The 24187-nt window shown below is 37.5% G+C and overlaps 1 protein-coding gene across 2 annotated transcripts in view; it reads left to right on the forward strand.

Annotated features, from left to right (window-relative positions):
- CNTNAP5 (contactin associated protein family member 5) overlaps window positions 1–24187 on the forward strand; it is an 855278-nt gene that overhangs the window by 397875 nt on the left and 433216 nt on the right. For both annotated transcript variants that reach the window (XM_028101360.1, XM_028101361.1), the window contains exon 6: window positions 6455–6639. In XM_028101360.1, the coding sequence (XP_027957161.1) occupies window positions 6455–6639 (185 nt within the window). The remainder of the gene's footprint in view (window positions 1–6454; window positions 6640–24187) is intronic.

Below are 24187 nucleotides of genomic sequence, written 5' to 3' on the forward strand. Positions count from 1 at the left end.
TGTCCTTAGACAGAAGATGTTAGTTCCAAGGGTAAAGAAATTGACATGTTTACCCACAGTATGTTGGTGGGGGAGAAAGATGAAAAATTAAGTTAGAAATATTTTGGAAACATTTCAAGCTTCCTGTAAAAATTGTTATGTGCTTTAGGGCCTTGAGCAGTATTTACATTGTTTCATTTTAACTATATCTCAAATCACATGAAAACAAGTTTTTATTTAATTAGTAAAAGTGTTGTTTTTTGTTTTGTTTTTCCCCTAACATGTTCCTGGCCGGAAAGCTAACTTCTGCATATTTTTGTCTTTGACCTCTACAGTTGTCCATGGGAAATTTTATCTCACCTTAGGAAATTAGAAACTAGTTAAAGCGAGTAGGTGAATATCACTTGCCACTGAGGTAAAACTTGAGATATATAATTCAGGTTACGGAGTTTGATAATCTCTCAAGAATTAAGTTTTTCTTCATTTCTAATAATGAACATTTCTAGGTAAGATAGAACATTTCCTAGAACTAACATTCTTCTTTCTTCACAGTAACACCTAGTGTAGATACGATTCAAAACATCCTTCTTGATGAATTTCAGAAATTCCCTGTTTCCCTAATTGTTTAAACAAACTAATTTTCACTCCATTTGTTTTAATAGAAGATTTATAGTGTTACCATGGGATAATTGATGGAGGAGTGGGTGAAATTCATTCACATTTGCCATTTTTTTTGTTGATTAAAAAGTAACTTGAACTGGAGGGGATAGTCAATAATTTACACATCACTCATATATAGTTTTCAGTGAACCAGCTATGCAGGATAACGAATTTGTTTTTAATGAAGTTTATTTATTTTTCCCATTATGAAAGATAGTTATGCCCACTATAAATACAGAGAAAACAAAAAAGAAAGAAAATGAAAGCTTCGGTTAATATTTTAATAAGTGCGTTCTTTGGTTTATTCTCACATAGTGCTTATTTGTTTCTTTTCCAAAGTTGTGATTTAGTTTTGATATGTACTTCTCTATCCTGCCTTTATATAATTTAAATCAGGAAGGGGTAAACTATTTAATATCCCTTTTATAAGTTGTTACTTTTTAATTTTATCAAAAAATGGCGATCACTACTGAGTATACGTTTGAAATTATATAAGTACTTTATAAGTATCATATAGATGTCTATGTAATATCCCATCTGCTGATTCTGCCGAAGTTTATTCAAAGTTTATTTTTTTTCCTCTCTTTCCAAATGTTCAGACTTTACTTCCAATTTTTAAATTATTAGACATTTTGAAAAAGAAATCACCATGATTCAGTTTGTTTTCTTAGAAGAGACTTCCAGAATGTTGGTGCTAGATAAAAAGTTATGAACATTTTTTTAGTCCCTCAATACTTACTGATTTATATTTTTTTCAATAATAATGGTGGGATTTTTATTTTGCATTATTTCTGGGCAATACAAAAGATTTGGCTAAATTAAGTAAACAATGTAAAGAAGGAACAATATTAATTCACTTTTGAGGGAAGGTCAAAAATTGTTATAAATATTCATGAAATTTTCATAACCTATTTTGCATGAGAAGGTAAGAGTGTTAATTAAAGCTCATGTTTTCATTAGATGCAGTAAGAGGGAAGTAGCTGCCTTTTATTTAAGAAGATACACACATTCATTCCTCTGAATCTTAGATTATCAGTGGGATTGTTGGATGAAATAGCAAACTTGCTGAGGCAAGGTTAAGGTGTGGGAGAGGAAGGCCGACTTTAACCTTGATAAGGATGTGGATGGTGTTATGAATGCTGACTCTGCTTCCTCCTGCCCAGATGTTCTGAGGCATGGAGAATGTGGTGATGATGGTGGCAGTGGATGGAAGTAGAATACGGGGACAGCAGCCAACTTGGAAATTTACTTCTTGGAGTTTTAGGATTTAAAGACACCAATATACATGCGCACTGAACCTCAGTCTGATCAATGTAACAAATCAATTCATCCAACTTAGTAGTGTTTCTTATTATATTTGAAAATTATACACTTGGTTAACTTAAAGAAATCACCCAAGGATTTAAAAACAATGGACTTGGGACATCTAGTTAACCATTTATTTATTTTTTTTAAAGATTTTATTTATTTATTTGACAGAGAGAGAGACACAGCGAGAGAGGGAACACAAGCAGGGGGAGTGGGAGAGGGAGAAGCAGGCTACCCGCTGAGCAGGGAGCCCGATGTGGGGCTCGGTCCCAGGACCCTGGGATCATGACCTGAGCCGAAGTTAGACGCTAAACGCTAAACGACTGAGCCACCCAGGCCCCCCTATAGTTAACCATTTAAAGAGATAAAATAAAGGAAGAACTCTACCTTATGTCATATACCAGAATAAAGTCCAAATGAAATGAAGTGCAAGAAAATGGGAGAATTCTTTAATGATCTCAGAAAGGGAGGTCATGTTAAACTATAACACAAATCCATAAAATAAGCCATAAAAGAAAAAGAAAATGATGGCTTTTTCAGCAAAAGAATGTCTGAATGATAAAAAAAAAATTAGAATTAAAAAACAAAGAAAAAAGGCAAAAGCAAAAGACAACAGCAAAAAGATTTTGGCACAATTAATGTTACAGAAAATGGACTAAATAGAAATCAATAAGAAAATGACAGAAAAATAAGCAAGAAATATGAGGAGATAGATCATAAAAAATAAAATGAAAATATTTTCAAACTCATTCAGTTTAAGGGAAATGTATATTAAAACTGCTAAGAAATATACTGTTTTTGCCTATCACACAGGCAGAATTCCAAAAGCTTGAACATATTTTCTAGACAAGCCTGTGGAGAAAAGTCATTCTCATAAATTGCTGGTAGGAGTTTGAATAGGCACAACTTTTGTAGGGGACAATTTGGCAGTGCCTGTCAAAATTGCAAATGGTGAACACTTTTGACCGTTCATTCCTTACCTAAGAAAGCATGCGACAGAAAGGCTTGCACACATCCAAAATGATGGCTACATACAAGGTATATCAGCAGTATTAGGTATCAACAATAGTTAGACTACCTAAATATTTATCAATAGAAAACTGGCTAATACATATAACATGTTTCATTCAATAAATACTGTGCAGCTGCAAAAAAGAATGAGACAACTTTTTATATACTAATGTAAGAAAATTCCTAGGATAGATTAAGTGAAAATGAAAAGGTCCATAAAAATGTGCATTGTATTTCACCATTAGGGTAAAAAATTAAATGAGGAGAAATAAAGAATACATATAATTGCATATATAGAGTATTGCATATATTGCCATCTATATGCATATGTAAAATGCATATATATTGCATTTATAAATTGCATATATAAAATATATATGTACATATAAAGTATATATACACAAATACATACATATATACATGTATAAAGTATATATGGCTTGCATGTGCCTAATTTTTTTTTTCTGGAAGGAGAAACAGGCCATTAATAACAGTGATTACCTATAGGGAATATATAGAAGATTAGCATATTGGAAACAGGGATGGGAGGAAGATTCATTACTATATCCAAAAAGTTAAATAGTTACTTTGACTCATTTATAATTAAATTTGTCTTCTGAAGCTGGAATAATAATATATAAAATATTTAAATATTTGGTTTTAATCATTTTCATTGGCTCTCTGAAAGTACTCAGTATATCACTAAAACCCACCAAAAGCAGCACATAGAATGAATAAGTAGGGAGAAAGGATGTGATTCCTTTTCCTTTTATTCTTCTTTCTGTGACTTACAGTGGATTTACATTTTCAAATGTTTGTTTCTGACTTATTGTTAAGAAATAATTGTTAAATGATTTTTCCCCTTTTAAGAAGAAAATTGAGACACACATCAAAGTGAAACCTCTAATATTAATTTTACTTGGCTTATTACCTAGAACCAACTGTTTATAAGGCACACTAAGTTTCCTTCAATAGTTTGTTAGCTCTTGGACAAATTTTATTTTATAAATAAAGGGTGTGTGGTGTGTGTATGTTGTGTGAAGAGAAAGAGAGAGGGAGGTGTTCTAGTTTCTCTCTTTGTGTCTCATGACTGGTACCATTGTCCACCCACCTGCACAAGGAAAAAAAAAACAAAAGCAAAAACAAAACCTAGAGATCATCCTTAGGGGAGTCTCCCTTTATCTCCGCCCCTCCAATATCCAAGTGACAATATCCAAGAGAGACCACCACCATATTATCACTTGGAAATCCATCCTTCCTTCCCTCTCTTTACTTAAGGCCCTGGGTCTTTCATCTAGATTACTGTTAGTCTTACAGCCAGCCTCGCCTTCTAATCAAATTTTCATGCAGCTGCCAAAATAATGTTTTTTATATAAGAAAAAGCAAAAAACAAAAAAAAGTTAAAGACTCTCTCTTCTCATCCTCAGTGTGATTTGAGTTCTTAATAAATTTCTTGAATGTTAATTTGAGTTGGTAATCTCTGATTTACTAATTCACCAAACGCCCATTGCTTAAAAGGAAATAAAATACACAGTTACTTCGCACACACTCCCCTCCCTAAAAGTCTTAATGGAGTCTCTCAATAAGTAAATTGATAAAAAAAAAGTGTGCTGGTAGCATTAGTCCTGGATGGTATAAGCTAGGCTGGCATGATCATGATACTGCTGCATGGACTCCCCCACCATGTTTCCTTGCACCTCCGAGTCTTGGCACCTGCTTCTCCTGGCTGTGTTGGCGCTCCTTCTTCCAGCCAAATCTCAGACCTGTCACTGCTCTACTGGAGATTCACAGCTCCTTACCCTGCACTTGTTTGGCTCCTGGCACTAAACACTATATGCTACCAGCACACTTTTTATCAATTTACTTATTGAGAGACTCCATTAAGACTTTTAGGGAGGGGAGTGTGTCTTTTAACTCTGTATTTCTTTTTTATCCGCCCCCCCCAGCCTCGGGATGCAAGTTAACTCTGTATTTCTTTTATCTCCTTTATACATCACCTGCCACTGTAGCCAAGGCAGAGGTAGATATCATTACCTTTTTATTCAAGGAAAGAAGGAAGAAAGAGGGAGAAGGAGGGGAGAAGGAAGGAAGGAAGGAAAGAAGGAAGGAAGGAAGAAGAGAAAAAAGGAAAGGATGGAGAGAGGGAAGGGAGGAGGAGGAAGAAAAAGAAAAAATAATTTTTAATCATTAGCAAAATTTGACCAACTGTGAGAACTTAAAAGTTGTTGAAGAAATAATGAACAAATTATGAAATAAAGTCAGTGATGAATGCACAATCTATCATTTTTCAGTTGCAATAAGTTTGATGCCCACCACCACCCCCATGTGAAGCAACCAAGTGTTGTTCAGTGCAGGAAGCAGTGCCTTGGGGCCATAATGGAGATGGGAGTGAGCAACCTACAGGGGAAATGGCAGCTCCTGCCCCCTTAATGCCTCACTGTTGAGCAGTCTGTTGCAGCTGTGCTAAAATGCATCTTAGGAGAGAAGTGGGACACATTTAGCTTTCAGTTTCTAAGGGCACCAAACAATAAAACGTTCACAAACTTGAAAGTTTACACATAAGTCTTAATTAATTGCATTGAACTGTTCATTTCACTAAGTCTGAGCTATTCTGAAGGGGGAAAAAATGCTGCAATTTTTTTTGACAAAAGGGTACTGGCAGGAACTTCCATAAAATTGGAGAAGGGCCAGAGGGGAGGGAGAACTAGATAGAAAAAAATGTACCTCTCTCCCTGAATCTCTCACAGCCTCTTAAGAGGTGTCTTCCAAGCTCAGTTTAGACAGAATCAGTGCATATGGCCCATGCCACAAACAGAGTAAAAAGGGTCAAGTGGACCTGGATTTGAATGCTAGTTGCACCTCTGGGTCATGGATGCTTAACCTCACTGATCCTCAGGTTCCTTATTCATGAAATGAGGATAATAATTTTCCCTTGGGGGATTAAAGGTGGAGGGTATAAACTTCCTATTTAAGTGCTGTTCATGTAGCAGGCACTTGAAAATGGCAGCTAAAATGATTATTTCCTCACCTTTGCCTTTACCTTCAGACTTACCTAACTCGGTGCCCACTGGCTTCCCTTTACTTATCCAGAATTTACTTTTCCTCCAAAGCATAACTCAAGATTCATTTTCTCCATTCAAAAACCACTCAAACACAAAGAATTTGTATTATTTCTAAATGTGATATTCCCTGTTTCCAATATTATTGATGGCCATTAGGATATGGTGCATTTTATTACTTAATTGTTCATGTTCTGAAAACATGTCCTTTCGCATCCAGAAAGGGGTGTGTATATCACCTGACCTAGAATTTGGTTCTGGAATCTGTGGGCAAAGCATGTTATCCCTTTACAAATCCAGCAGGGCTCTGGTCCTGGAGAGAGAGAATCATTCCTTACCTTTAGGATAGAGAGACCTGGCCTAGCTTGCAGAATATTCTAGTATGCAAGGCTGCCCTTGGGCACAGATGCCATCCAGTCTTCCTCTCCCCTTCACAGATGACAGCAAACCTCGGCTCAGCAGCAGCCCACCCTCGGCCACCCTGGGCAGTCTGCTGGATGACCAGCACTGGCACTCGGTCCTCATTGAGCGGGTCGGCAAGCAGGTGAACTTCTCTGTGGACAAGCACACACAGCACTTCCGCACCAAGGGCGAGGCGGATGCCTTAGACATCGACTATGAGGTGAGTTGACTCTCCCTGCAGGTCCCCAGGTCCCTTGCTCAACATCAGTTAAAAAAAAAAATCAGCAAACAAAAGAGCAATTGAGAGGAGATGGGGGACCCTTACAAGTCTTACCATGGGCTCATCTCCTCTGTCTAAGTCCAGGCAGCCTTCAGTGGAAAAGTCCAAGGAGGGCATCTGAGCAGTGTTTGTGGGGGGGGAAGTGTCTTGGTAACAATGGGACGTTAGCAAATTGTGTGCATTTTAAAATCAAGAAATCTCCTTTTTCACTTTAAAATTTTTTGTCCTGCCTGTAGCCTTCCTGTATCACTGTGTAGTCTTGTAGTTACCCTCAGTTGTTCTTTTTTCAAAAATCAATTTCAATTAGCTGAGAAAATACAGAAATTATACTAACATAATATTATAAGTCAGGTATACCTGAAGAAAAAAAGAGAGATAAACAAAATCCAAAGGAATCTAAAATCCACACTAGCGGCATTTGTGTTTAACCTTCATTCCTATGCAAACTTTTGACAATATACGCGGTCATTTATTTCTTGCTTTCTTGTCCGAGAGCAAGAAATACACAGAGTCTACAACACAAAGAAGATATCACAGAGTTCGGCAAACTGGCAGACAAAAGTTACCCATCTTTGCGAGTAGTTCAGTTCAACAAGTGTGCCTCTGCTGTATACCAGACTTTTCTAAGCAATAAATATACAGAGATGACTGAGGCAGGGTCCTTTTGTTGGAGAAGCTTACAGAACTTTTTTGCAGGACTGTGGCATGGCCAGTTTTATGTTTTAGACTAATAATTCTGAATGTCTGTCACAGGAGTCAGCCCACTTAGCATCCCTTGGGGAATTTGTTAAAAATGAAAATACTCAGTTCCCACCCAGACCTGCTGAATCAGAAACTCTGGGAAAAGAGCTAAAAAATTTGTTTTAGAAATCCTCCAGGTGACACCCTACCATTTCAAAAGTACTATTTTAAGCAGTAAGTATAAGTCTGTAGCTTAGACTTGTGGGGAGGTGGAGGCAGGGGATTGATGTACAGATGGTGGGAAACTCTGTTAGGTGACAATTCTAGTCACCAGTGTGGTACACACTAAAACATGGAGGTGGAGATGATGAATTGAAAAATTAGGGTCTGACTTACATTTATCGATCACCATCATGAGCTATAAGAAAGATTTCTTCTTTTGATCCTAACTTTAGCTTAGCATACTGTTGATAAGATATACCATTCATTAACTTCAAGAAATAATTTGTCACTCAGATTCAGAAAGATACCAGGTAGATTTTTTTTTGATTTGCTGATAACTGGAAATCTATGAATATCAATCATCTTTCTTTATCAAGTTTAAGCGATTGAAAGTGATTTAAGTGATTGAAAAAAGAAAAAAAATTAAAGAATACACGTGACATTAAAAGAGGTATCTTTTGTAAACTTGAGGACAACAGAAAACATAAAATCATCTGTAACTCTACCTGCCCAGGAGATGGTTCTAAAATTCTCCCAGTTGCCTGATTTAACCTTTATTTTCAAGCCTATGTCTACCTATCTCTCCTGTGTAGAGAATGTTTATGGGATCACAGCTGAGTGGCATTAAATTGAATGTCAGCATTTGAGGGAAATGAAATCCAGTGATGTCACTCAGTTTATGAAATTGGAACAGATTTCTTCAGGAAATGCCTGAATTTCACATTGTGAAAAGTATATAAAAGTATATAAAAGTACATAAAAAGTATCACCTAGGAAAGAAACATCTTGGAGAATTCCTTTGAAGTAACCTCTGTTTCAGAGAATTCAAGCCCCTGCCAGAGTGCCCTGCCAGCTTGTCCCAATGATCATATAAGAAGACAGAGTGACTCTAATGGTGACATTCAAATTGACTGTACTAGAACATGAGAATTATGTGTTGAGAGGTTTCTGGGACAACTAGAGCTCTCCAGTCGTTGCAGATTCACCTTAAAGACTATGTGTGAAAAGAAAGAACTGTAGAATAGGAGTCGTAATTTCCACTTTACCACTAACTAGTTGTATAAACCCAGGAAATGAAAACTCTTAACTTCAGTTATCCAGAAGCAATAATTACACCCTATTAGCAGGAATAAAGATAAACAGAATATCTAAGTCTATAGAATATTTTGTAACAATATTGTCTATTAATGAGAATCTAGGTTATTAATTTGATTTCTGCCATGGGATCATATATGCCCATATGTGCCCTGGATACCACCAGCTAGCAGGATAACCAAAATCAGGTCCTTGGGTTCCTATGACCCACTGTCAGAGCCCTGCTGCTCTAAAGCTATGCCCTTTCAAATTTTATACCAAGGTTGATTATATTATGAAAATCTATGTTCCTCTTAAAATTTTAACATTATGAACTAATAATTGGCAAAAAAATATGGTAGCTTTCATTTTTGACTACCTTAAGGATATCAGTGAATGATATCATGCCTTTCTATGAGGCCCCCTGAGGACTTTCATTACACTAAGATGTATTAAGTTGTTGTTTCTCTTCCCACCTAGGACTGGGAATCTTCTGTCAAAAATAAATTAGATAGATAGATAGATAATGATAGATGATAGATAGATAGATGATAGATAGATAGATAGATAGATAGATAGATAGATAGATAGATAGATAGAAGCAGAAAGAATGTAAATCCTTTGCTTCTCATTGGAATGTCATCCTAGTTCACATCACTCAGCCTATATGATTTTTCTCCAAAAGCATGTGAGAAAGACTATAGCAGTTCACTTCACTTCCTGTCTGGAGCAGAAGGATTTTAGAAAAGAGATATTTTTAGGATTTTAATAAGGGCCCACTTCTCCGAGATTCATGTAATCCATTAATTCTTTTCCTATCAAAAGTGCTCAGTGATCCTGTTTACATAGCCATTTTACAAACACCAGAACTATTAAAAACATTTTTTAAAATACATGATTTTCATATTACCACATCATAAATAATGAAAAGGCTTTTTACAAAATAAAATATACATATATATTTTAATAAAAATACTTAGTTAAAAAACTATATTAAACTAAACTCTATACATATATCTTCAAATGTAAGTTTTATCAAAATTTTAAAGAAAATATGAGATAGTACTTTTTAATCAAGGATTGTTGGAGGTTCTCCTAAGTCTGACATAAATTTGAGAAACCTGGAAATAAAATATATGAAAATGTCCATATAAAATTAAAATTTTTTTTCCATATAACCTTCCGTAAAAATACATATATAGTGATATCACTACCCCAATAACTTAGAAAAGTATTTCAAAATTTAATTAATAAGTAAAAATCTCCTACAAATAATTCTTAATGTATACCTTAAAGGAGAAATAAAGAAAATGAATATGTAAGAAGTACAAACTGCTCTCAAATATATGAAACAATGTTCAACTGCACTCATTAAGAAAAGGAAGGCAAATTCATGCTACAATGATATTTTTCACTTAGATTGCAAAGACGAAAAATGCTATAATGTTGGCATGTGTATGGAGAAACCAGAGCTATTTCATCCATTGTTAGTGGGATGGTAATTAATATTATATCAAAGAAAAGGCGATGTCTTCAAAATTGTAAACACATGGTCTTCAACCCAACAGTTCTGTTTCTAGCAGTTTATCCTATGGTCATAAGTAAATTTGTGCAATAGGACATATGTTAGGAATAGTAAAAGATTGGAAATTCCCCAGAAGTCCTTCAAAAGGGGGTTAATTAAGAATTATGCTAAGCTCCGTAAGGAAACGGCTCTGCCAGTGTGCCCTGGTGACCTCACACAGTTTATGTGGTCCACACAACCAGAGCTTTGCTCAATAGCTGATCTGAGTCTTGGCAGGATGCCTTATGATCTTCCTGAAACACCAGAGGTTGGAGGCCTGCAATTAGCAGCTTCAAGGCTGTTTCCCATTTCACTGCACCTGCCCCATGGGAGACTGTTATGACACAGTTTCTTGTTGCCTTCCAGGTTCTGATAAGACATGAGGCATTCTGTCCTGTGCTGTCAGAATAGAGCTGTGTCATCAAGAATTGCTTAGCTGAAGGACACTTCTCTTAGAACTCATGATTAAAGGACTGGCCAGACATAATACAACTGCTTATTTAGTGATTGAAATAATTAGGGTAAGATCTATAGCAACAAGGAACCCCCCAGCTTATATTGTGGTCATCTGCCCCCCCCCCCCCTTTTAAGCATCATTTTTTGGTGTGTGGGACAGGTGGGCAGCAGTGTTTGGCTACTCTTGCCTTTGTTGACTCTGTAAGTCACAAACTATCTGAATCTACAAGTGGTACCTTTACCTTTACAGGTGGCTCAGGTCTTGGCTTTGGGTTCATCTTGTTTGGTGTGTGTGCTTGACAAAGCCAAACAGAAGTATTATGCAGCCATTAGAAAGAATGAGGCAGCCCTATATATCCTGATGTGGAACCATTTCTAATATAAATTGTTAAAGGAAAAGAAAAATGAAGTGCACTGCAGTATAAGAGTATCTGTGTTTAGGATTAGAAAGAAAACATGGACTTGACAGCAGACAGCATGTAGACAGAAATCTCTGGAAGTGACTAAAAGGACAGACAAGGCAGACAATAAGAGAAGGGGTTCAATGAAGAGGGAAACCTCACTTTTCACTGACTACTTGTTAAAAAACATTTTGAATTTTGTACCAAATGTAGAAGTATTTTAAGGAGAAACTGAGGCAATAGAAAGAATATATGACTTAAAAGATATTTCTTATATTTTCTGCTAAAATTACAACCTCTGATTTATATTTATTCAGTTTTTTTTCAAAAACACTTGTCACTTTAGAATGTTATTGAATTTACTTATTTTTAATTGTCTATCACCTCATCCCCACCCCAGTCATAGAATTCAAGCTCATCGTAAGGGTTGATGTTTTCTTTTTTTACTTTCATTTATTTTTATAGAAATGTGTCTGGTACATAATGTGCAGTCCATAAAAACATGTTATGTAAATGAAGGAAGCTTCTTTCTGTAATTATAAAAGTAATGATTGATGCCCAACTTTGGTTTCCATAAGATGTTATTTATAGGTCTGCTATGCTTGAAGGCCACCTCTTGCCACCACCTTTACTTGACATTGCCTAAAGGACACTTCTCTTAGAACTCAGACATGATTAAAGGACTGGCCAGACATAATACAACTACTTACTTAGTGATCAAAATAACCACAGATCACTAAGGAAACGGTTTTCCAGATCATGTGGCAGTGTAATTATTATTGATCCTTTTTTCTATGGAAACTCAGTTGCAAGGCTAAAGTAGAAGGCCTATGTGGAGGAAAATAAATGAAAGAAAATAAAATAAGGAAAAAGAAAATAAGTAGATGAAAAGTGGAAATAAAGAAGAAGAAAATGGAAGGGAAAAAACATGAAATACTACTTTGTTGGCATTTTGTGATTTTGTTTTATCTCTGAAGGAACTATGTGAGGGAAATTATTATGTCTTATGTACATAAACATAAAACCAAGACAAGGGAGGCTGATGACCAGCCCCCAATCCCCATTTCCCAGTAGTTATTGCATAATGCAAAAAAGATTTGAGCTCAGCTCTGTGCAGCTGCTCAACCCGAGATCCCTCTGGCGACCAGGCATTCTCTCTGAAGGTGTAATAATCCTTCAAGATACAAGCACGTGTTCTTGTCCTGATTCTGGCCTCTGCATGTATTCAAGACCTGAAGCCACATTAATCCCTGTTATTTTTCTTTCTGCTTTTAAATTTAACATTGTTATGATTTGTGGATTTTCTAATGTTGTGTTTCCCCAAGTTTTATAACAGCAAACTGGAATATAAAAACTTCTCTTAAATGCAGATTAAAAGTAAACTAATTGTGTTGAATATGATGGAGGGAGTATTTCAATATTACCATTATGCCACAAAGGAAAAAAAAAATCTTTGTTTTTATTAACATGAACTAAAAGAACAAATTAAAAAAATTCCTTCTTATTTTATTTCAGCTGCTATTGGTGGAGGTGGTAGAGGTTTTAATTATCTGATAAGACATCTTGAGGCTGGCTGAATTTGGGCTGAATTATTATAACCATCAATAAAATATTATAGAATTAGCCAGGCCACGGTTGAATATGTGTAGAGCCTGAGGCAAGAGTACAAATGAAGGCGCACATACCATAAGTTTAAATATTTAAAGTGTTACAAATAAGCTAACAAACTGTTGAATACAATATGGTTCTATTCTCCTGTTTTGACAAATGTACCTTCCCAGCCACATCCCATATGTTCATGCCCTGTCCATGGTATAAACAGCTATCCCCAGGCCACTGCTCAGACCTGTCAGCCCATGGTCCATTCTCAGGAGGGCAGATGGGGAGAGAGACATTCAGGCCCTCAAAGTACTTTCAGAACTGTTTAAGCAAGAAGCTCTGGGATGCTTTGTAGGAAGATCATGGTTTATAAGGGTGGTAGCAGCTTCCTATAGCTGTTTCTCCTTGACTCCACCATGAGGAAGAATGGAACTGGAGAATGGTCAAAGTGGAGCCCTCCTAGGTGCCTAAGTTGTATGGGGGATACTGAAGTTAGGATGTCAAATGAACTCTTTGTTTGAATGCTAAAACATACAAAATTTAACCCATTGTCCAAAAACCTAAGGTAAAGTATTGTAAGTTCACTCAGACAAAACCAATTATAAACACGTGGTGAACCAATTGGGCTGTGTCAGTCCCCAATGTCTATGAGTCTGTAAAAAGATACCCATTTAGGGGTACCTGGATGTCTCAGTGGGTTAAGCATCTGACTCTTGGTTTCCACTTATGTCATGATTTCCAGGGCATGAGATTAAGCCCCATGTTGGGCTCCACACTCAGTGTGGAGTCTGCTTGAGATTCTTTGTCTTCCTCTCCCTCTGACCCTCCCCTGCTCTCTTTCTCTCTCTCTCTCTCTCTAAAATAATAAATAAATAAACCTTTAAAAAATTCCATCAGTGTTCCCTCATATTCAATGCAGGGCTGTGTCTGGGTCAGATATTGCTCACCTTTCTGTCCACAGTAAAACAGACATAAGGACATTTCTTATCAAGAAATACGGGGACACTGGGAATTTGTGAAAGAATAGGTTATAGAAGCAATGAAGAGGAGGTATTTTTGGTTAGCATGTAACCAATTACCTCCTCTCAATATGTGACCCTAAAGTAGGCACAAAAATAAGACATCATATGCACCATATGCTTTTTAAATTTAAAGAGATCAGACATTCCAAAGAAGTTACAAACTCAGTCATTGATCAAGTCAAATAGTAGAGCAGAAGTCCTAAAATGGTGACCCTGGGGAAGATTTGGACTGCTATTATCTCACTTGGCCTATTTGTTTTTTTTTTTTTCTTTTGTTCTTAACTATTTGAATTTGGGCTAATATTTAAAAATCAAGAGATTTCACAGGAAAATTGGGATTTCTGATTTCATTTGAAATGGCAGAAACTCATCAACCTTTGAGAACATTCCAAAGGTCAGTGATGGACTCCTCTTCCATAAAGACCATGAACTCTACATATGGCTCAACAAACACAAAGCCAGTGCGAGTTTTAAAGATTGAAAAAGAAGACACCTGTTTGAGTCTATTTTCATACACTCTGTATTACAAAGTGGACTATCAGAGCAAAAGTGAGACAAATAGTCACAAACGAGAAACTTCAAAAGTATCAGAAATCCAAGTCTGACAGAAAAAGGAATCTTCCAGACAGGAAGACTCCCAAATTTAAACAGGGCCAGGGAAAAAGCCAGTGAGGAGGAATGAACTCATTGCCATGGAAGTAACATCAAAGATTGAAAAAGATAGAAGCAAATGCCAGACAAAGAAGAGGAATGAGATCAAAGGAAGAGAGAGTGGGAGATTCTGGGACCTCATACATTTAATATCAAAGCAGGCTTTCTTCTGGGAATCATCTAGTAGGAGACCACCTGTGACACCAGCAAACCCATCAGGTTACCAGATGGACTATGTTGCCTAAGACACTGAGACTGTGAGTGAAACTTTACAATCTAACACCTGGTTTTGTTGACTACTAAGATCAATGAAAGGAACACTATGCAATTTGCCAAGACCAAACAAACAAGAAAAGTAAGCAAAGAAAGCAGCTGAATTGACCAAAAGGACAATAAGGCAAAAGCAACTTTAGAAGTAAATTGCTGTTGTTCTTTTTTTAAGCAACTCAACAAATATTTGTTGGATTGTGTTTGAATCATACCTCTTGCATTAAATATTAAAAGGTGAATAAGATACTGTCTGTGTCCCTGAGAAACATTTTTAGAGTGATATTTCAAAACATTCAATAAATATTTATTCAGCATCTATTATATATCAGGCATCATTTTAATCATATTCATTGGAAAATTGGAATATGTCAAGGAAAAGAACAAGGAAGTTTACCCTCCTGGTGCTTTCATTTTAGTAGGAGAGACAAACCATAAGCAGTAAATATAACAAATAAGTAAATTACACATGCAAAGGGAAGAAGAATAAAAAATATATCTAGGTAATGGATTGGAAGTTCAGAGATGAAGGGAGGGGCACGTGGGTGTCTCATTTGGCTGAGCATCTGACTCTTGATTTAGGCTCAAGTCATGATCTCAGGGTTGTGATATTGAGCCCTGTATTGGGCTTCATGCTGAGCATGGAGCCTGCTTGAGGTTCTGTCTCTCCCTTTCCCTCTGCCCCCACCCTGGCATGTGTATGTGCTCCCTCTCTCTCTCTATCAAAAAATAAATAAAATAAAATAAAATAATTTTTAAAAAGATGAAGGGAAACAGGTTGCAATTTTGGATATGTTGATCAGGGTAGACATCATTGAGATGATATCAAATGAACAAAGACTTTAAAAAAAAGAAGTGAGGTTTTATTTTTTAAGATTTTATTTATTTATTCGACAAAGAGATAGAGAGCACAAGTAGGCAGAGCACCAGGCAGCGGGAGAGGGAGGAGCAGACTTCCCACTTAGCAGGGAGCCCAACATGGAGCTCGATCCCAGGACCCTGGGATCATGACCTGAGCCGAAGTCAGCCGCTTAACTGACTGAGCCACCCAGGTGCCCCAAGAAGTGAGTTTGTTAAAGGCTATTTAGAAAAAATAAAATAAATAAATAAAAATAAAGGCTATTTGGAAAGAACTGGCTTAGGGCATCTGGCTCCCTTACACTGTAACAACTATGCAGTGTTATATGAGACCATGAGTTAACAGAAGCTGGACTTCCAGCTCTGTGATCCATATCTTGAAGGTCCTTGGGCTACATCATACAGATGATGCACCCTGAAATATAATCTCTGTTCAATATCATCAATATCTGCCCCAAGGTGAAATATGCTGTAGTCTGAATGGATGGGCAGGATCATAACATCAGAATCCTAGAGAATCAAATTAGCAAATGAAGAGGTTCATGGAGGACAGCCAGGTTTGTCTTGAAAGCAAAGATTAATTCAACAAGACTCATTAAAGTTTGAAAGAAATACATGGGCAATTGTAAACACAATAATGATATGTGAGGCAATAAAAAGAAGTTTGTACAACACAGACAATTGAAGTAACCGAAAAAAATAGGATAGAAACTCAGGAAATCAAACAAACAAACCAAAAACAATACTTTATATAATAATGACTGAATAAAAGAAATGCAGAACATGAACCTGAGAAGATATTCCCACTACTTGCAGAACAAGTGATACAGAATTTTACACTGAACTGTATAATTACTAGTCTTCCTAAATTTGAAAAGAAAATTGAATGTAGACAATAACCATAAAGTTCTATCATGGTCTCCCTTTCTCTTTATTTTCCACTCAATATAAATGGGAAGCTAGAACCAACCAGTGGGCCTTTTTAAAGGAACACACAGCATATTAATTTCCAGTGTTCTGAATATCTGAAAACCAGAACAAGGCTTCTACAGGTTCTTAGGGGAAAGTTTGTCTGTCTGTTTATTAATTCAAAACAAAGAAAAGGGGGGGGCGGAGCAAGATGGCAGAGGAGTAGGAGACCTGGATTTCATCTGGTCTCAGGAATTCAGCTGGATAGAGATCAAACCATTCCGAAAACCTATGAACTCAACAGGAGATTGAAGAAAAGAATAGCAACAACTCTGAACAGAAAAGCGACCACTTTCTGGAAGGTAGGACATGTGGAGAAGTGAACCCAAGGCGATATTAGGGAGGATAGATGGAGGGGGTGGGGACCTCTTTTGGCCGCTTCTGCCAAGTGATAGAGCAGCGGAGCACAAAATCAGAACTTTTAAAGAAGACGGCTCCACTGAGGGATGTCACTCCAGTGGCTAAGCAGGGGGTGGAACCCTCACAGGACAGTGTGGTCTCAGGACGCTTGGGGTCACAGAAAGACTGGGGGTGCCTGAGTGCAGCAGAGCTCCCAGGTATCGGAGCGGGGAAGCCAGCTGCAGAGACGAAGCCAAGGTGTGGGCACTCAGCTCGGGGTTGCCATAAACTGTGATCAGTGACACAGTTCGGCCACTGCTCCTCCAGCAGGGACCCAACAACTGGCAGAGCTGGGGAGACTCCCCTTCCTACCCTGGGAGGAGTGGCGCGGAAGCGCACTGCAGGGATCTGCTGGGGTTGGAGACAACACACGGAGTCTGGTGCCAGAGATAGAAACACTTGGTTACAGGCCGGGTGAGCACATAGTGTGGCCAGAGACCGGGGAGACGGGAGTGATTGACTGCTTTTCTCTGGGGGCGCACTGAGGAGTGGGGCCCCGAGGCCTCAGCTCCTCAGAGGTGGAGATTAGGAGGCCGCCATTTTCACTCTCGTCCTCCAAAGCTGTACCGAAAGCTTGCAGGGAACAAAAGCTCCTGAGAGCAAGCCTGAGCAGATTACTTAGCCGGACAACAAGGGCAGGGCAATTCAGCCTCAGCAAAGACATTTGGGAACCACGGCAACAGGTCCCTCCCCCAGAAGATCAACACAAAAAGCCAGCCAAGACCAAGTTTACAAATCAATGAGAATGGCAGAAATCCAGCGCTAAGGGAATACTGCACATAGAATTCATGGCTTTTTTACCATGATTCTTTAGACTTCAAAGTTATTTTTTTTAACTGTCTTTTTTTTTTTAATTTTTCTTTTTCCCTTTTTCAGCCAACATCTTATCAATCCTTTTTTAAAAAAAAAACATTTTTATTTTTCATTTTTAGAATCATATTCTATCCCTTCATAGTAGTTACCCTTATTTTTGGCATATATATATAAGTTGTTTTCTCTTTAAAATTTTGAGATACAGTTTCTTCTAACAGATCAAAATATACCCTAAATCTCGAGTGTATGGCTATGTTCTAGTCTCCTGCCTGATCACCTTCTCTCCTCCCCATTTTTTTCTTTCTTTTTTTTAAATCCTCTTCTTTCTTTTTTCAAACAACTTATCAATTCCTTTTATAAAACTTTTTATAAATTTCATCTTTACAGTCATATTCCATCCCTTCATCATATCAACCCTTATTTTGTACATATATAAGTCTTTCTTTCTTTAGAATTTTGGGAGGCACTTTCTTCTAACAGACCAATATACACCCAAAATCTAATGTGTGGCACTGATCTATGTACCAGCCTGATCATATTTGATCATATTCAGTTTTTGGTTTGTTTTGTTCTGTTTTTGTTCATTTATATCTTTATCTTTCTCTCTTTTTCTTCTCTTCCTTTTTTCTTTCTTTCCCTTTCTTTTTCCTGGTTTCAGGCCTTTTCCGATTTGTTTAGAGTATATTTCCTGGGTACGTTGTTACCCTGTTAGCATTTTGTTCTCTCTTTCATCTATTCTCCTCTGGACAAAATGACAAGACAGAAAAAAATCAACTTAACAAAAAGAACAAGAGGTTCTACTGACTGCCAGCGACCTACTCAATACGGACATTAGTATGATGTCGGACCTAGAGTTCAGAATCATGATTTTAAAGATACTAGCTGGGCTTGAAAAAAAGCATGGAATTTATTAGAGAAACGCTTTCTGGAGAAATAAAAGAACTAAAATCTAACCAAGTTGAAATCAAAAAGGATATTATTGAGGTGGAATCAAAAATGGGTGCAAAAACTGCTAGGACAAATGAGGCAGAACAGAGAATCAGCGGTATAGAAGACCAAATGATGGAAAATAAAGAGGCTGAGAAAAAGAGAGATAAACAAATAATGGATCACAAGGGTGGATTTCGAGAGATAAGCAATACCATAAGATGAAACAACATTAGAATAATTGGGACCCAGAAGAAGAAGAAGAAAGAGAGAGAGGGGCAGAAAGTATATTGGAGCAAATTATAGCAGAGAACTTCCCTAATGTGAGGAAGGAAACAGGCATCAAAATCCAGGAGGCACAGAGGACCCCTCTCAAAATCAATAAAAATAGGTCAACACCTCGACATCTAATAGTAAAACTTACGAGTCTCAGAGACAAAGAGAAAATCCTGAAAGCAGCTCGGGACAAGAGATATGTCACCTATAATGGTAGAAACATTATATTGGCAACAGACCTATCCACAGAGACCTGGCAGGTCAGAAAGGACTGACATGATATATTCAGAGCACTAAATGAGAAAAATATGCAGCCAAGAATATTATATCCAAGTAGGCTGTGATTGAAAATAGCAGGAGAGATAAAAAGATTCTAGGACAAACAGAAACTAAAGGAATTTGCAAACACGAAACCAGCCCTTCAAGAAATATTGAAAGGGGTCCTCTAAGCAAAGAGAGAGCCTAAAAGCAGCATAGATCAGAAAGGAACACAGACAAAATACAGTAACAGTCACCTTACAGGCAATACAATGAAACTAAATTCCTCTTTCAATAGTTACCCTGAATGTAAATGGGCTCAATGCCCAATCAAGAGACACAGGCTATCAGATTGGATAAAAAACAAGACCCATCAATATGCTGTCTGCAAGAGACTCATTTTAGACCCAAAGACACTCCCACATTGAAAGTGAGGGGGTGGAAAATCATTTACCATACTAAGGGACACCAAAAGAAAGCTGGGGTGGCAATCCTTATATCAGACAAATTAGATTTTAAACCAAAGACTGTAATAAGAGATAAGGAAGGACACTATATCCTCTTTAAAGTGTCTATCCAACAAGAAGATCTAACAATTATAAATATCTATTCCCCTAAAATGGGAGCAGCCAATTATATAAGGAAATTAAAAACAAAAGCAGAGAAACACATTGACAACAATACAATAATAGTGGGGGACTTTAACAGCCCCCTGACTGAAAAGGACAGATCATTTAAGCAAAAGATCAACAAGGAAATAAAGACTTTAAATGACACAATGGAACAAATGGACTTCACTGACATATTCACAACATTCCATCCCTAAGCAACGGAATACACATTCTTCTCTAGTGCGCATGGAACATTCTCCAGAATTGATCACATCCTAGGTAACAAATCAGGTCTCAACCAGTACCAAAAGTTTGAGATTACTCCGTGCATATTTTCAGACCATAGTGCTTTGAAATTAGAACTCAATCACAAGAGGAAAGTCAGAAAGAATTCAAATACATGGAGGCTAAAGAGCATCCTAATATAGAATGAATGGGTCAACCAAGAAATTATAGAAGAATTTAAAAAATTGATGGAAGGGGGCGCCTGGGTGGCTTAGTTGGTTAAGCGACTGCCTTCGGCTCAGGTCACGATCCTGGAGTCCAGGGATCGAGTCCCGCATCGGGCTCGCTGCTCAACAGAGAGTCTGCTTCTCCCTCTGACCCTCTCCCCTCTCATGTGTTCTCTCTCTCTCTCATTCTCGCTCTCTCAAATGAATAAATAAATAAAATCTTTTTAAAAAAATCATGGAAACAAATGAAAATGAAACTACAACTGTTCAAAATCTTTGCGATGCAGCAGAGGCAGTCCTAAGAGGAAAGTATCTAGCAATACTGGCCTTTCTCAAGAAACAAGAAAGGTCTCAAATACACAACCTAACCCTACACCTAAAGGAGCTGGAGAAAGAACAGCAAATAAAGCCTATACCCAACAGGAGAAGAGAAATAATAAAGATCAGAGCAGAAATGAATGAAATAGAAACCAAAAGAACAGTAGAACAGATAACGAAACTAGGAGCTGGTTCTTTGAAAGAATTAACAAGATTGATAAACCTCTGGCCAGACTTATCAACAAGAAAAGAGAAATGACCCAAATCAACAAAATCATGAATGAAAGAGGAGAGACCACAACCAACACCAAAGAAATACAAACAATTATAAGAACATATTATGAGCAAATCTATGCCAGCAAATTAGATAAACTGGAAGAAATGGATGCATTCCTAGTGATGCATCAACTACCAGAACTGAAGCAGGAAGAAATAGAAAACCTGAACAGACCTATAAACACTAAGGAAATTGAAGCAGTCATCAAAAATCTCCCAACAAACAAAAGCCCAGGGCCAGATGGCTTCCCAGGGGAATTCTACCCTGGCAATTCCCTAAAAATTTAAAGAAGAATTAATACCTATTCTTCTGAAACTCTTCCAAAAATTGGAAATGGAAGGAAAACTTCTAAACTCATTTTATGAGGCCACCATTACCTTGATCCCAAAACCAGACAAAGACCCCATCAAAAAGGAGAATTACAGACCAATATCCTTGATGAACATGGATGCAAAAATTCTCACCAAAATACTACCCAATAGGATCCAACAGTACATTAAAAGGATTCTTCACCACGACCAAGTGAGATTTATCCTGGGCTACAAGGTTGGTTCAACATCTGCAAATCAATCAACGTGATACAATACATTAAGAAAGAAAGAAAAAGAATCATATGATCCTCTCAATAGATGCAGAAAAAGCATTTGACAAAGTACAGCATTCTTTCTTGACCAAAACTCTTCAGAGTATAGGGATAGAGGGTACATACCTCAATATCATAAAAACCATCTATGAAGAACCTACAGCGAATATCATTCTCAATGGGGAAAAACTGAGAGCTTTCCCCCTAAGGTCAGGAATGGGGCAGGGATGTCCACTATCACCACTGCTATTCCTCACAGTATTAGAAGTCCTAGCCACAGCAATCAGACAACAAAAAGAAATCAAAGGCATCCAAATTGGCAAAGAAGAAGTCAAACTCTCACTCTTTGCAGATGATATGATACTGTATGTGGAAAACCCAAAAGACTCCACAGCAAAACTGTTAGAACTCATACAGAAATTCAGTAAAGTAGCAGGATATAAAATCAATGCACAGAAATCAGTGGCATTCCTATACACCAACAACAAGACAGAAGAGAGACAAATCAAGGAGTCGATCCCATTTACAATTGCACCCAAAACCATAAGATACCTAGAAACAAATCTAACCAAAGAGGCGAAGGATCTGTACTCAGAAAACTATAAAATACTCATGAAAGGGATTGAGGAAGACACAAAGAAATGGAAAAATGTTTCATGCTCATGGATTGGAAAAACAGATATTGTGAACATGTCAATGCTACCTAGAGCAATCTACACATTCAATGCAATCCCCTTCAAAATACCATCTGCTTTTGTCAAAGAAATGGAACAAATAATCCTAAAACTTGTATGGAACCAGAAAAGACCCTGAATAGTCAGAGGAATGTTGAAAAAGAAAAGCAAAGCTGGTGGCATCACAATTCCATATTTCCAGCTCTATTACAAAGCTGTCATCATCAAGACAGCATGGTACTGGCACAAAAACAGACACAGAGATCAATGGAACAGAATAGAGAGCCCAGAAATGGACCCTCAACTCTATGGTCAACTCATCTTTGACAAAGCAGGAAAGAATGTCCAATGGAATAAAGACAGTCTCTTCAACAAATGGTGTTGGGAAAATTGGATAGCCACATGCAGAAGAATGAAACTAGACCATTTCCTTACACCACACACAAAAATAGACTCAAAATGGTTGAAAGACCTAAATGTGAGACAGGAGTCCATCAAAATCCTAAAGGAGAACACAGGCAGTAACCTCTTCAACCTCAGCCACAGTACTTCTTCCTAGAAACATCGCCAAAGGGAAGGGAAGCAAGGGCAAAGATTAACTATTGGGATTTCATCAAGATAAAAAGCTTTTTCACAGCAAAAGGAACAGTCAATCAAACCAAAAGACAACTGACAGAATGGGAGAAGATATTTGCAAATGACATATCAGATAAAGGGCTAGTATCCAAAATCTATAAAGAACTTATCAAATTCAACACCCAAAGAACAAATGATCCAATCAGGAAATGGGCAGAAGTCATGAACAAACATTTTCCAAAGAAGACATCTAAATGGCCAACAGACACATGAAAAAGTGTTCAACATCGCTCGGCATCAGGGAAATCCAAATCAAAACCTCAATGAGATACCACCTCACACCAGTCTGCATGGCTAAAATTAACAAATCAAGAAATGAAAGATTTTGGCGGGGATGTGGAGAAAGGGGAACCCTCCTACACTGTTGGTGGGAATGCAAGCCTGAGCAGCCTTCTGGAAAACAGTGTGGAGGTTCCTCAAACAGTTGAAAATAGAGCTACCATACGATCCAGCAATTGCACTCCTGGGTATTTACCCCAAAGATAAAAATATAGGGATCTGAAGGGGTACGTGCACCTTGATGTTTATAGCAGTAATGTCCACAATAGCCAAACTATGGAAAGAGCCAAGATGTCCATCGACAGAGGAATGGATAAAGAAGTAGTGGTATATATATAATGGAATATTATGCAGCCATCAAAAGGAATGAGATCTTTCCATTTGCATTGATGTGGATGGAACTGGATTGTGTTATGTTGAATGAAATAAGTCAATCAGAGAGAGACATGTGTCATATGACCTTACTGATATGAGGAATTCTTAATCTCAGGAAACAACCTGAGGTTTGCTGCTCTGGGGCTGTGGTGGGAGAGATGGGTTGGCTGGGTAATAGACAATGGGAAGTGTATGTGCTATGGGGAGCGCTGTGAATTGTGCAAGACTGTTGAATCACAGATCTGTACCTCTGAAAGAAATAATGCAATATATGTTTAAAAAGAAGATAGCAGGAGGGGAAGAATGAAGGGGGTGAATCGGAGGGGGAGATGAAACTTGAGAGACGATGGACTCTGAAAAACAAACTGGGTTCTGGGGGGGCTGGGGGATGGTTTAGCCTGGTGATGGGTATTAACGAGGGCATGTTCTTTTTTTTTTCTTTAAAGATTTTATTTATTTGAGAGAGAGAGAATGAGAGACAGAGAATACGAGAAAGAGGGCACGTTCTGCATGCAGCACTGGGTGTTATACACAAACAATGAATAATGGAACACTACATCAAAAACTAATGATGTAATATATGGTGATTAACATAATAATAAAAAATTTAAAGACAAAACAAAGAAAAGGCACTCAATTGAATCGCCATTGAATAAAATATCAATGCATAACATCACAACCTTCAGACTGAATAATATTAGAAGAATTACTCTCCATATGTTTTTTATTCACTTCTGGAATATAATGCCACCATATTTCATTTTGGAGGAACTTCTTAACTGAGAAGTTGCTACAGCACGAACAACCTTCCTAACAACAAGTACTGTGTGCCAGGACCCATTGTCA

This window comes from Eumetopias jubatus, unplaced genomic scaffold, assembly GCF_037043125.1.
Source record: "Eumetopias jubatus isolate StellerSeaLion01/CBP00866 unplaced genomic scaffold, mEumJub1_p1.0 scaffold_3, whole genome shotgun sequence".
Classification (NCBI taxonomy): Eukaryota; Metazoa; Chordata; class Mammalia; order Carnivora; family Otariidae; genus Eumetopias; species Eumetopias jubatus.